Source organism: Adiantum capillus-veneris, chromosome 27 (assembly GCF_014529385.1).
Source record: "Adiantum capillus-veneris isolate H3 chromosome 27, ASM1452938v2, whole genome shotgun sequence".
In the NCBI taxonomy this organism is placed as follows: domain Eukaryota; kingdom Viridiplantae; phylum Streptophyta; class Polypodiopsida; order Polypodiales; family Pteridaceae; genus Adiantum; species Adiantum capillus-veneris.
In genome coordinates, this window is record NC_140957.1 from 96,546,740 (window position 1) to 96,560,464 (window position 13,725).

The 13,725-nt window shown below is 42.8% G+C and overlaps 1 protein-coding gene across 1 annotated transcript; it reads right to left on the bottom strand.

Annotated features, from left to right (window-relative positions):
- Positions 1-7,083: 7,083 nt before the first annotated feature.
- LOC147422433 (cytochrome P450 709B2-like) lies at positions 7,084-13,225 on the bottom strand. Its single transcript, XM_086503463.1, has 5 exons — positions 12,795-13,225; positions 10,434-10,657; positions 9,784-10,028; positions 9,156-9,522; positions 7,084-7,730 (listed from the first exon to the last, which is right to left on the bottom strand). Exons 1-5 carry the CDS (start codon positions 13,069-13,071, stop codon positions 7,302-7,304), a joined length of 1,542 nt encoding a protein of 513 aa, XP_086359589.1. The 5' UTR covers positions 13,072-13,225; the 3' UTR covers positions 7,084-7,301.
- Positions 13,226-13,725: the final 500 nt, after the last annotated feature.

A 13,725-nucleotide genomic window follows, 5' to 3' on the forward strand; every position in this document is an offset into this window, starting at 1 on the left:
TTGATAAGAACAAAATTTCTTAATTTAAATTTTTTCATTGATCTACTTGAACATTACTAACACCGGGTAGGTTGGATGGGGAGTCTTGTGGTGATAACCTTGTATGGCTACTTGGGGTTTGACTCCCTATAGAGTCGATTTTGTCTTTTAGAATAGGTTTTCTCAAGAGTGCTAACCTTGTATAGCTACTTGGGGTTTGATTATTCATAGACTCGATTTTGTCTTTTAGAACAATTCTTCTCAAGAGTGATCCACTTTGGATATCACGATGTTTCCCATATGGTGTTAAGGTAGTTCTTTCTATTTTATAATAGTTTGCCTATCATCCACTCACAAACATAATAGTTTATGCTTAGTCTAACATTAGCTAATGTTACTCAACCCATTGTTGGAGAAGCAAGTGCTTCAAGCATAGCTTGATAATTTAGTGTCCAAACCATGGAGCTTACTCGATGATCATAAAATGATAATCGAGAACTACTTATCTATAGAAAAGCTCAGAGTTATTGAACATTGCAAAAAGAGATTCTCGTGTAAAAATATCATTTAAGAGAGTATCACAAAGTCTATTATGCTTTTTGAAAAGGAAGTCGGCTCATTTCATTGTGATTAGCAAAAGAAACGTCTTGGCTGGTAGTCAACTCACCTTGGTAACAAGGTATGCATCTTCATGCCTAATCCATGTACCTCAAGGTGTACATATCATGTTGTCTTAGAGATTTGGTAAACTCAGGAGATTTTCCTCCCTTCATAAAATTCTTAGAGAAAAAACGCTCACCTTGATGATCCCTCGACTCGATCTTAGAGCAAACCAGCTCGTCAAGTCAACTGGGATCTCGATCCTTGCAATTTCTTGATTACAAGCCATAGCCATCTAGTGCTCCTAACCTCATAAAGAGAGAGTTTTTTGACTAGTGCTAAAAGAACTACCATATCTTCTCTTAACGAGCAGGGGGTGTGGACTCAAAAGGTACTCAAGCTTAGTGAAAGCTTTTCTTTGCTTAATATCCTACCCACAGTAGCAAGTTTATTGTTGGGTACCATATGAATCCATCATCTTTTGGGTGGTTCACCAAACCAAATCATCAATTTTTTCAAATCAAATCTACTATCATAAGCACTTGAGAGTAATCCGTCTTTGTTAGACCCATGTATACCTTGTGTAAAAAATCAAAGAAGCAAAAACACACTTTATATTTTCTTCAAAGATGTAACTTTGATAAAAGACTTGCCCAATTTGAAGGTCTTCCATACGAAAAAGCAAGAGTTAAATAGAATTCCTTTACACTTTCTCTGGATGTCAACGCATCCTTTGAGGAGATGCAAAAACAAATTACGGTTTCCTTGTGCAATGGTTCTCATCCCACTATCGGGATTACATTCTTTGTACAGTCAATTGTACACTTTCAACTTGCATTGCTGACTCCACCATCCGTTGCAAAGTATCTTGCAAATACATCTGCATGTTTTTGCAAAGTTTGAGTAAAGGGTTAAAGTCCTTTGTTGAACTTCTTCATCTTTTCTTTATCCGAAAGGTTCAAGTATGGAGCCACCTTGGAAAGAGTGCACCAATATCTATTCACGTAATGCGGGACTCGCTTGTACTCCTTTTGGGCAAACCAATTTCAATCTTCTCTGATATCTTCCTCAAAGTGTAGACTCAATTGTACTCCTTTTGGGCAAACCAATTTCAATCTTCTCTGATACCTTCCTCAAAGTGTAGAGGAAAAATTTTCTCGGAGAAATCAGCCTTGAATTTAGTCCAAGTCTCTTCTTGGGTTCCTTGTAAATCTTTGGTATACCACCAAGTACTCACATCCTTCTCACATGCCTCATCTTCGACTCTTCTTAGAAATTGCCATCGGTAAAGGCAACTTCAAACTGGAAAATGAAAGAGGTATCTTTTATGACATCTCCCCTTCCGTCAAAAGTATCAAACTTGACTGGAGTGTTCAGACTTTGTTGAACAAAAACATAAGAATTTGGCTCACTTCTGCATTTTGAAGGATCTCAAGCATTCCGCTCCTTGGATTCTCTAGGTTCTTGAGCATTGTACTCTTGTTGCCTTCTCAAAGAATCCTTGTCTTGTTGACTTCCTGGAAAGAGAAAAAAATCCCAACTTTCTGATCTTTTCTTGCAAGTCTTAAAGTTTTGCCTATTTGCTTCTCTCTTGACTTCTCATGGATTCTTCTTGTCTCTTCCCAGAGTCATCCTCCTTCACAGAAAAAGAGAGGAGACCATGCTTTGATACCACTATCACAAACAGGAATGCATACCAATAATAAATACACTCTGATAAATAGAATTTAATTCTTAATATTAAAGCTATCTCATGGTATTACATGCATTATTGCCCAGCTACGCACCTCATCTCACCAATTGGAGATAGAGATCGGCCCATATAGAGGTATACCCCCTTAGGAGAGATTATTCAAAGAGAGACAAAGGAGCATTATATCTGCCATGCACAACATAGTATGTGATCCATGGGCTATTTCATTCCTTATTCAGAGAGGGCTTTGGCTCCTTATCCTACATCATGGATTACTATGATCAAAGTTGCCTAGGTCTCTTCTTTCTGGACATCCCCACTAACTTCATTAGTGCCCAATAGGAGATGTAGAACTATGTACTATATATGCTCCTACACACGTGCACACACACACACACACACACACACACACACACACACACACACACACACACACATAAGCATACATCAATACAAAGATCTACATATTGAGTTTATGTCATAACTCCAGAGATGTGGGGTAGACTCAGCCAGAATATTTTCATGTCCACTATACGACTAAAAAATTTACCTAGATGAATCTAGATTCAACCCAAATTCACCTTTAAAGGAAAGTGCAAGGTATATACACATGGTAGTGATCCACAAGACAATATAACCATCAGCTCCATCATGCATAGTATAACATTTCATTTCATATCTCTCTCTCTCTCTCTCTCTCTCTCTCTCTCTCTCTCTCTCTCTCTCTCTCTCTCTCTCTCTCTCTCTCTCTCTCTCTCTCTCTCTCTCTCTCTCGCTCTGTGTGTGTGTGTGTGTGTGTGTGTGTGTGTGTGTGTGTGTGTGTGTGTGTGTGTGTGTGGGTTTGGGGGGGGGGGGGGGGGGGGGGGGGGGGGGGGGGGGGGGGGGGGTGGCTTACCTTGTATGTATTTGGGGACACACGACTGCTCACTCTCTCACAAAAGTCAAAAAATCCACAAGAGAAAAATACCTCTTCGCAGCTTCTTCAAAAAAAATTCAGGAATTGTAGGCATTCTTGAAGCAACGCCAAGCAATTTGCAAGCATCACTACAAACGTCACAAAAAAATGTGTCTCTTATGATGGCACTTGTAACGACACACTTATTCGAAAAATAATTGATTTATAAACCGCCACATAAGTAAGTGACGTCCATTATTTTTATAAGCGTCAAAACTACAAAAGGTCCCTGGTAGTGGGGTGTCGCCCACAAATCACAAGCAGTTGGGCATTGAGTCAATTGTCAGCTAGCGATTCTTAGATGTCCGATGAGATGCCACATTCTTATTGGAAGGTTACCTTCGCTAGAGAATGTCCGAAAAACCACAAGAGCAAAATACCTCTCCGCAGCTTCTTCAAAAAAAAATCAGGAATTGTAGGCATTCTTGAAGCAACGCCAAGCAATTTGCAAGCATCACTACAAACGTCACAAAAAAATGTGTCTCTTATGCAACGGATTTGATGGCACTTGTAACGACACACTTATTCGAAAAATAATTGATTTATAAACCGCCACATAAGTAAGTGACGTCCATTATTTTTATAAGCATCACAACTACAAAAGGTCCCTAGTAGTGGGGTGTCGCCCACAAATCACAAGCACTTGGGCATTGAGTCAATTGTCAGCTAGCGATTCTTAGATGTCCGATGAGATGCCACATTCTTATTGGAAGGTTACCTTCGCTAGAGAATGTCCGAAAAACCCTTTAGTTTGTTGCTTGTGTGACTTTCCGTCGAAAGAGCTTGGGCAAGGGGGAGGGTGTCGCCCAAAAATCACAAGCGCTTGGGCACTGAGTCAGCTGCCAGCTAGCGAGCATCCGTGTGGTTTGTGAAGTTGATTCTTAGATGTCCAATGGGATGCAACCTTCTAATTGGAAGGTTACCTTTGCTAAAGAACGTCCATGGACGTTTGTTGATTGCCCTCAAAACAAATGGGATCACAGTAGAGTTTTGTCAAGAATTTTGGGAGGCTATGGGCCCGTCTTTCCTGCATATGGTCAATAGAGCCTTTTCAAAAGGTATGCTTGAATCAGGGGTCAAGAAAGGGCTGATTAAACTCATCCCCAAGAAACTTGCTTGCTCCCAACTCAAACACTAGAGACCAATCACTATGATGATTGTTGTGTACAAGGTGCTGAACGGATGTCCCCAATGTTGGCTGGTGCTATCTCTCCTCATCAGCATGGATTTATTAAAGGTAGATCAATCTACGACAACATCCTGACAACCATGATTGGTATGGAATATGCTAGGTTCAAGAAACATGAATGTGTCCTTCTCCAATTGGACCTAGACAAGGCTTATGATAGGATAACCTGGTCTTTTGTGCAAGAAACGCTATAGACTTTGGGGTTTGATCCACGAATGTGTCAAGCTATTAATACTCTTGGCGAAGGGAGCTCTTATGAACTCCTATTCAACTCAAGAATAGTTGGTTACTTTGAGGTCAAGTGATCCATTCATCAAGGTTGTTCCTTAGGTCCTCTTTGATTTGCTACCTACACTCACTCGCTTATTGCAATGTTGGAAGATGTGACAACAAGAGGGTAGATTCAAGGGCTACAAATCCAGGATGACAAACAACTGATTGTGAAAATGTTTGCAGATGACTCTCTACTCTTCCTACAAGCGGAGGATAACAATGTTATGCTAGCTTTGGAGATTTTCCAAGTGTTTGCCACATTATCAGGGTCTCAATGCACCATAGAAAAATCAAGGCTTATTTCTTTGACGGAAGGCGAAATTTTTGATGATGCGGGTTGGGTTGGAGAGATTGTGAAGAGGAGAACATCTTCCGCCACCTTGGGATAGCAGTTGGTGAAGGAATTACTCACAAGACTGTCTTTGACTGGTGGGCCCATGAAAAAATAGAAAAGAAAATGAAGCGCTGGGAGTTCATCCTGATTCCTCTCCACTGCAGAACTACGGTAATTAATACCTTCTTCATCCTGTATTTAACATACACTCCTACAATTATCCCAAAAAAACTAGAGGTTTTCTTTAAAACCAATTAAGGAATTCTTATGGAGGAATAAGATGACTGCCAGTAGATCCTGACAATGGGGTAAATGGATGGCTATTGTCAAACTGAAAGCTCAGGGTGGACTAGACATACTTGACCCTATTACTCATGATCTAGCTCTATGTGCTAAATTCTTTTGCACCCTCGTCAATTCTGATGAGAGTTGGGCTATCATGGCAAGGGAAATGTTTATGGAAGCTTGCATGAAATCGAAAGGCAAAATATGGTCTAATCTCAACCTCCAAAACAGACTTCTTCCCCCCTCTAGAGTGAAGGTTCAAGTAGGTGGCTTTACTGGGAAGTTTATTGAGAAATGTTGTAAAGCCGTCGTGGCACTCAAGTAGAAAGACAAAATTAGATATTGGAAAGGGACGGTTAGGAATTGGTCTCCCTGGGGCCCAATTGTTGAAGATTTGAGCCTTGATAACCATTTGCTGCAATTTGCCAGGAATTTACGTAACAAGGGTCTTGGCACTTTGGATGCTTTGTGGAATGAACAAAAAGGGGATTAGCAAACCTTAGCACATCTGAAGATCTGTTGTAACCTAACGCTCCATGAGGAAGTCCTCGTCGGAAGGCTTTTAGAAAAAGTTTCAATCCTAACCCTTTCGCCCTGCTCAACACTGCTAGATTGGAAAGCATGGAAGTGGCCAGGAGAGAGACTGTTTAACTTGCCCAAGACTAAGACTATCTACAAAAAGCTATGCTTTGCAGAGGAGTGGATTGATCACCTCAACATGATTTGGTCCAAAAAGTGGGTAGCAAGCAAATGGGGCCAAGTTCTTGGGAATATCTGGAGGGCCGAGTGTGAAGAAAGAAACAAAGTCTTTCTCTGGAAAGTTTTGTCTGGATTCATTTCGAGCAGTGACAAAGCCAAAGGGCCTTGCCGAAGGGTCTCGCATCAGATGCAAGCACCCGAACTAATCACTTGCGCACCTGTTTTGGGGATGTCCAAAAATCAATGATTTCACGAGCACATTTTGCAAATGACCTCGCTATGAGCTCGAAGTTCATTGATGATTTGGATCTTCTGACTGACATATGCCTAGCAAAAGCCACGGTATTGCGAGCTATTTGGCAATCCAAGAATGTGTTACTGTTTCAAAGAAAGTGACCCTAATTGTTGTTCTAGAAGCGTGTTGATGGAGAATACATTGTAGTAAGGTAAAGATGTAAGGTTGGTTGGATCACTTATTCCTTTATTCCTGTGCAAAGGATATGACAAGGCTCTTTGTAATTTTTTATTAAAAAAAATAGATGGGCACTCTGTAAAAAATTTCTTCAGGTGTAAAGAGTACTAGTTAGTCCATTCGCTCAAGAGAAAGAGGACGGTGGATGGCGTTCATCAATTGTGGTGTATATGGAGGTCTTGATAATAGGAAGGCGGATCGACAATTTTGAATTAACTGTTCAGCAGCATGGTGTGAATTCATTAATTGGCACTGCTGCTGGAGCCGGGACTTATTATATATTTCATGTCCTCAAGACCAATAAACTAAGCACCAATCAGCCTTGGGCACCTGTAATTCCTAAGGAGGTAATTCTGTAGATGCCAAGTGACAAGTAATGTCAAAGGGGGGGGGGGGGGGTTAATATGGAATATTCCACCCATATACAGAGCCCAGATGCGACATTGGCAAGGTATAATTAGTGGGAAGATTCAACCAAATACAATGAGCTCAGTTAATGAATCACTCTGGGCCAGTCCAGGGTGAACCAAGTGTGAACACACCCGTGAAAGCGATCACTCTATTAAAGAAGCGCAAATACCGAGATCTTCCTGTAATGCTTGAGTGATGCAAATTAGAAAGTATAGTCTGTATTTTATTAGACACATGAAAATAACCTTGTTTTTACAGGCTATTCTTCTTACTTAATATGTACAAAGAAGGGTTGATTTCAAGTCCAAGCCTAAGAACTGCAGACACTACCTATATGCATAGATTTTAAGGAAGAAAGCTACTATATATTATAGGCTTCTTATCTTATGAAAAGTTATGATGAGGAGAGTTTCACTCTAGTTTCTCAAAGATGATTTGCATCCCATGCTGAGGTTGTAAGGTCAAGACTGTGGTAGGGCAATGGGTATACCCTGGTGACAATGAGAACCTAAACCTCTGCAGCATCATGGCAAGAATTGCTCTGGCCTCAACCATGGCAAAGTTCTGTCCCAAGCAGTTTCGTGGGCCCATTGAGAAGGGAAGGAAGGCAAAGGGTGTCTCACATGCACTTCCAACCCCCTCCGCAAAGCGCTGTGGATTGAAGTCCAACACACCCTTTCCCCAAAATGCTGGGTCACAGTGCAAACTGATTACTGATATCATCAACAGTGTATTTGCGGGTATTGTGAGACTTCCTAGTGTCATATTCTTCACTGTTTCCCTTATTATTATACTGCCAGGTGGATACAGCCGCAGTGATTCATTCAGCACCATTCCTACCTGCAAGAAAACAAATGATCATTCAGTAGTCTCACTGAACAGCAACCATGGAGTTGCTCTCTGTATCAAGAAAAGCCATGGAGATGCTCTCTATCACGAAAAACTTATGTTGATTTACTGGTACTGATCACCTGGAAATGCTCTAGGGTGTGTGTGTGGGGGGGGGGGGGGGGGGGGGGTGCACTACTTTGCAGCTTCAATGTCGGAGGGGTGCACACACACTAGGATGCAGCAGCATTGGAGCTTCCTCTCTGCCAGAGGCGCACCACTTTGCAGCTTCAATGTCGGAGGGGTGCACACACACTAGGATGCAGCAACATTGGAGCTTCCTCTCTGCCAGAGGGGCTTCAAATTGTGCACACCACATTGGAGAAAAGGAAGAAGGGAAATGGCCACCACCTCAACATCCGCATCACATGTCCACAAGCGCGCAGACTGGGCCCTATGCAAGAAGCTTGGCTCCTTCCCTTTAGCAAAACTTGGAAAGCCGACAAAGATAACTGAGAAGAGGAGAGTCGTTCTACAGTTAACTTGCGAGGCGGCGAAAACAGATAATCTTGCGGTAGTGAGAGATACCATGCACCCTATCCAGAGTGCCGATTTTCCTTGACAATGAGCATAAGTGATGCAGATAGGATTGACGTGTATCGCACTCATAGGGGGTTGTATGTTGGACTAAATACTTGGATCCACAGACGTTATGTCCCTTAATTCCATCCTTCACCATCCCCTCACAATTACCCACTGATGCCAACCACACATACCTCACACTCTACACCACCTACATGTACCACCGCATACTTTACGCAATTAATTGGATGTCGATACCACCATGTATATAAGGGCATCTACCCGTAGGATCCCTCACGACCATTTTGGTCTCTGAATCGTAGGAGGGTCTACAACAGCACCTTCAACCCTTGAATGAGTCCTGCTTACAAAGAGGCCTCACAGTGAACCATGGGAAAACCAAGGTTATAATCTTCCACATCTCTTGACAAGCCAGGAGTAGAGCTGTCTTCACATTCAAAGGCATCCAGATTGAGGTTGTTGATTTCATATGTATATGTGGAAGTCACCTTCACACTTGCACCGCATGCCAATTCTCCCAGAGGAGTGCTGCTAGAGACAAACTTACTAGAGGGTATGCACCTTTGGAAATCTTAAGAGTGCGAATGTCAGTGGGCTTATTTTCAAGAGTCCTGCACAAAAAAGTGGCTCAAAAAGCCATTAGTCAAATCTGCTATCACGTATGCCGCAAGCCGTTTGGGCATGTCAACTCACAGCCTCATAGGTTGACGCAGGTTTGTTTTCCTTCCATGCACACACACATTTAGACAACACAAAAGAAAAAGCATGCATGAATTATGTGTGGCTAATAATGCATGCATTGACTTGATCAATGGTGAAGCTTGATGCACTTACTATTTTCAAGCTGTTAAGAAGGTTGTAAGTAGGGGACTCTTTGCTCAACACATGGAACACTTCCTCCCTGGCCCTTTCTTGCCACTCTGGATTCATAGCTAGCAGCATAGTTGTCCAAGTCATTAGGCTTGCTGTTGTTTCATGGCCCGCGAAGAAAAACGTCTTGCATTCGTCCACAATTTCCTTCATACTCAAACTTAAGTTTTTTTGTGACCCTGAAAGTTCTTTTCTGTTTGCAGCCATCAGTATTCCCAGCAAATCATCTGTACTGTGATCATTTTCTCGACTATTGATAATGTGCTCAATGCTGTCCTGTATTTCCTTGTTTAATCTCCATGTATAACGATTGCCAGGTGTAGGTAGAAATCTGCAAACATGCAAAGACAATAAGGGGGTGGGTTTCCATGCACACAAAAAGCCTTGGGATATAAAGCAGTCCAACTCTCTATATCGCTACACCTCATGTTCCAAAACTAATTCAATAGAGCTTCAATCTCAGTGCCAAGGTAGTATGGGTTCTCCAAATGTGTGTCATAACTGTTCCTGCTGGAGTGTAGACATCATATGTGTGTGTGCGTGTGCGTGCACGTGCACGCATGCACAGTTTTACTCCAAAAAAATACCAAACCTGAAACCCGGGATATAGATGGATCGTAAGCGCTTTGCCACAATGACTTGTTGCTTTTGTTGAAGCTTAAACACTTGCATCCCTTCTGCATAGCTGCTCCCAAATGCAGTGTGGGCTATAATGTCAGCCGTAAGGACCTTGAATTCTTCAAGGACATCGATTTCCTTTGTTACATGGCCATCAAGTTGGCTCTCCCACTTGTCTAAAGTCGCATGAATGCAATCTATCATGGTTCCAGTCATCACCTGAGACATAAAGGGCACATCAGTTGATGGCATAGTCACATGGAACAGGGGAAGAAAACAAGGCCGGCAAGGCCAAGACATAAATAGCTTGCTCTTTGCACTGGAATTGAATCAATTGATTAGACCAGCAAGACCAAGACGGAACCTGCTTGCTCTTTGCAATTGTTATATTTTGTATGCAACCTTTGAACTTTCCTTAAGAAAAGGCATGAAGGAAACCAGAAAGGTGACTATGGAAATGGAATTTCCAATCCAATACGCACTGAAAAGGGGTTTCCTTGTAACTATGGTTGACGGAGGCTACAGGCAACCTTTTTGAAACAGAGAAAAGAACATGATATAACTATGTGTATACCTTTGTGTGCATCCGGCCATGGAAACCTTGACATGAACATAATATCATACCTTCAATTTTTCCACAAAGAACGCTGGACTGACAATGCGGCGATGTTCAGCCCATCGCTCCCCTTCTAAAGATGCAACTGATTCTCCTCCCAGATCCTTACAATCTGGCCTCACAGTAAGCTTTTTAAAGTGGCCAAATTTGTTAGAAAGGATCTCTTTGGCATGTTCCGGATTAGTAATTGGTATGGTCGCCTTAAATCCAAGCCAGAACACGAAAATGTCCCCTGCAAATGAAGTTCTGCAAAGTTAGTGTGCCATTTGCAGGTATGTATGTATATCAGATATTCCGATGACAAATGACAGAGGTGAAAGTCCAAGTATGAGACTAATTTTAAGCAAAAACAAGCTGAAAAGTCACAATGGCCTACACAACAGGATGAGAAAGAGTGTGTGTGACACACCACTCAATGCCCTCTGCTTATAGAAATAGGAAAAAAAATGTCAGAACTCTCTCACAGTGGCCTACATGTACACGAGACAATGCTCAGTAATGCCTCTCTCATATAAGAAAAAATGAGAGAGAGCGGACCCTTCTGTAAACCTGCTTGCAAACCCTAGAGATGGCGGAAGGCTATGTTGGATGCAAGCAGCCTAAGCAACTCCGCCCTTTCGCTGCTGCCAAACTCTTCCCCTCATGCTCCCTCCTAAAGCGCATGCCCTCCTTTCTTCCTACTCACAAATGAGCAGTAAGCAAGAACCTTGGCCAGTCCAAAGAGCCCCAAGAGTTCCCTCCTGCTCACAACCCTTCGTTCGATGGCCTAACACTTCTCCACCTTCTCAAGGTACTTCTGTAGTTCTTCTCTCTTTGGTCATTTAAAAACATGCAGAGGGCTATGCATCAAGAGCCATCATTGAATATTGTTTTGGTCCGCGTCCCCCCCTCCAAGCCTTGTAAGCATGGCAAAGATCCCATTGGGCTCCCAAAGGGTTGGAAGTGTGTACCACAGAGGCTTTACCCAACAACTTCTACATGTTTTTGCTCAAAGATGACAGCATGTCCATGAAGCTCCTTGGGGTAGGTCAATGATGTTGCACCACTTTTTGGACTACCCAGCCTAGGTGGTCGCTCGACTTCTCCCCCGACATCAAACACTCCCTCTTTCCGGTATCGGTGGAGTTGCCCAACTTGCCTATGCACTATCAACCATTTATCAAGACCATAGTGAGTCCTTTCAAGAGTTCAACCCTAGCTGGCATCCTCAAGTTCTAATGGAGATTGGCATCTCGAAAGATTTACATGAGCACATTCTCATTCAAAGGTAGCTTCCTAAAACCGATCGCTGTAAGCATAAGCCCGACGCTTGCTTCCATTGTGAATTGCAAGGCCATCTCATCAAATATTGTCTGAACAAGAAAGGAGTGAAAGAGCCTTCCTCCGCTCAAGCCTCCCCCGACACTAAAGAAAAGTCATCTCCTGAAGCTTACAAGGCCTCTTCTGACACTCACACTTCTAAGATCTTCCTACAGGACGGCCTCCTGCAGGATCAAACTCCTCTTATAAAGGAAAGAAGGAGGCTAATTCTTTTTCCCTGCTCGTCTCCTTTAAGGAAGTGAGTTTGGAAAAGGAAGAAGCTCTTTCTCTTGCATTGGTGACACAAGTCAATGCCTTGGATAAGGAGCTACTTCAGCAACGACAGTCTCAAGCCCCTACTAAGGGCAATGGGGGCGCAAATCGACAAGAAAAGATCCTTGCAGAATTCTCAGCCCGAGGGTGGAAAAGCTAAATCAAAGAAAATCCCTAACACAAACCTAAAGCTCTTTTGTTGCATCAAAGGCTTCTAACATATTCTTGTAAAAGCTTCTTCCTTTTAATGCAAATTCCTGCACTTTTATGGTTAATCTATATTTTTAAAAAAAGTTTTGCCATCCTTGGGTTCAAAGAATGCATATGTTGTCTTCTTTCTGATGCAATTCCCGCTCTTATCATTTTATTAAAAAAATTCATCATTAACTTGCCATGCGGTACAAATCTAGAAGCTTTAGCCAACGGTGATCCACAATTGCTCCCAAGAGTTCAATGATGTACTAGGGCCTGATGTAAGCCAACCATGGATATCTCACATGTGACACACACACATCTCTCTCTCTCTCTCTCTCTCTCTCTCTCTCTCTCTCTCTCTCTCTCTCTCCATACAGCACACACAAACTTCAAAGCAAGCAGAGCATGAAAAAGTTCTCCTTGCATTCAAGAATGTCATTTGCATGTATGTATGTCAGACTTTCTGAAGATCGAAGTGCAAGTGTACATAAAAGACCATGCACGTATCTCACATGTTCCATTTACACACATATATGTGACATGAGTGAGAGAGAGAGAGAGAGAGAGAGAGAGAGAGAGAGAGAGAGAGAGCTAGCTGCTACCATAAGCCTTCTTCCATACTTCGAGGTACGGCGCAATTCGAAGAACAGCATTGTGAGAAGTGAGGGGAAGAGGGTTGGCATTTGCAGTTTTCACCATGCCTGAGATTTGGGGCAGGCTGCCGAGCAATGGAGTGTATGGAAGGCATTTTACACCCTGTTTCTCAAAAGCCCTTTTGGTCCTCCACGGAACCCACAGCACCGATCTCAGCGTCTTCCATAGCAGGAAGCAGCAGTACACGACGCCCACAATCGCTGCAGTGTTGATGAGAAGCTCCATTGGAGTAAGTAAGTGTCAGTGAGTGTGTGTGTGTGTGTGTGTGAGAGAGAGAGAGAGAGAGAGAGAGACGAAGCTACTTATTAGCCAGCTGCAACAGCACAGATTAGTGCTGAAGTGGGAAGCACGGCTACCGTGAGGGAGCTGCCAAGGAGTCAACGTATGAAATGGAGAAAACGAGTAACGATATACATAAATCATATTTAAGGATGCTATGTTGAAGATTTGAACCGTGAATCTAATCGTCGTTGGCAGGCCTTTGCCATGTGCATATTAGTTGCACAAAACATCTATACCAATAGATAAAGGGGGAGGGAATTCCCGTTCCCCCTTGTCACGCGTCAGCTCCTCTTTCAAACGGCGGGTGTGGCTTGCAGCGTCCGAGAGCACAGTGACGCAGAGAGAGAGAGAGAGAGAGAGAGAGAGAGAGAGAGAGAGAGACGACGAAGCCGCCGGCTATACTTGGGCATCTAGGCGGCAAGCCCGAAAATTGCAACCCTTCCTTTCTCTCTAGCCCTACACATGCATGGTAATTTTTAGCGGCCCTTCCCAAAGATGAGTCAATAACCCCTTCCCAAGTGAAGGGTGGTCTTTTACAAAGCCTTCACCAAGTTACCTTGCAACTTAGGCATTTTCAAGAAATTTTAAAGATTTGTT

Coding starts and splice junctions, on each gene's coding strand:
- LOC147422433 (XM_086503463.1), bottom strand. CDS start 13,071: ATGGAGCTTCTCATCAACACTGCAGCGATTGTGGGCGTCGTGTACTGC. Junction 10,658..12,794: donor AGTATGGAAGAAGGCTTATG/GTAGCAGCTAGC, acceptor CTTCATTTGCAG/GGGACATTTTCGTGTTCTGG. Junction 10,029..10,433: donor TCTTTGTGGAAAAATTGAAG/GTATGATATTAT, acceptor TTTATGTCTCAG/GTGATGACTGGAACCATGAT.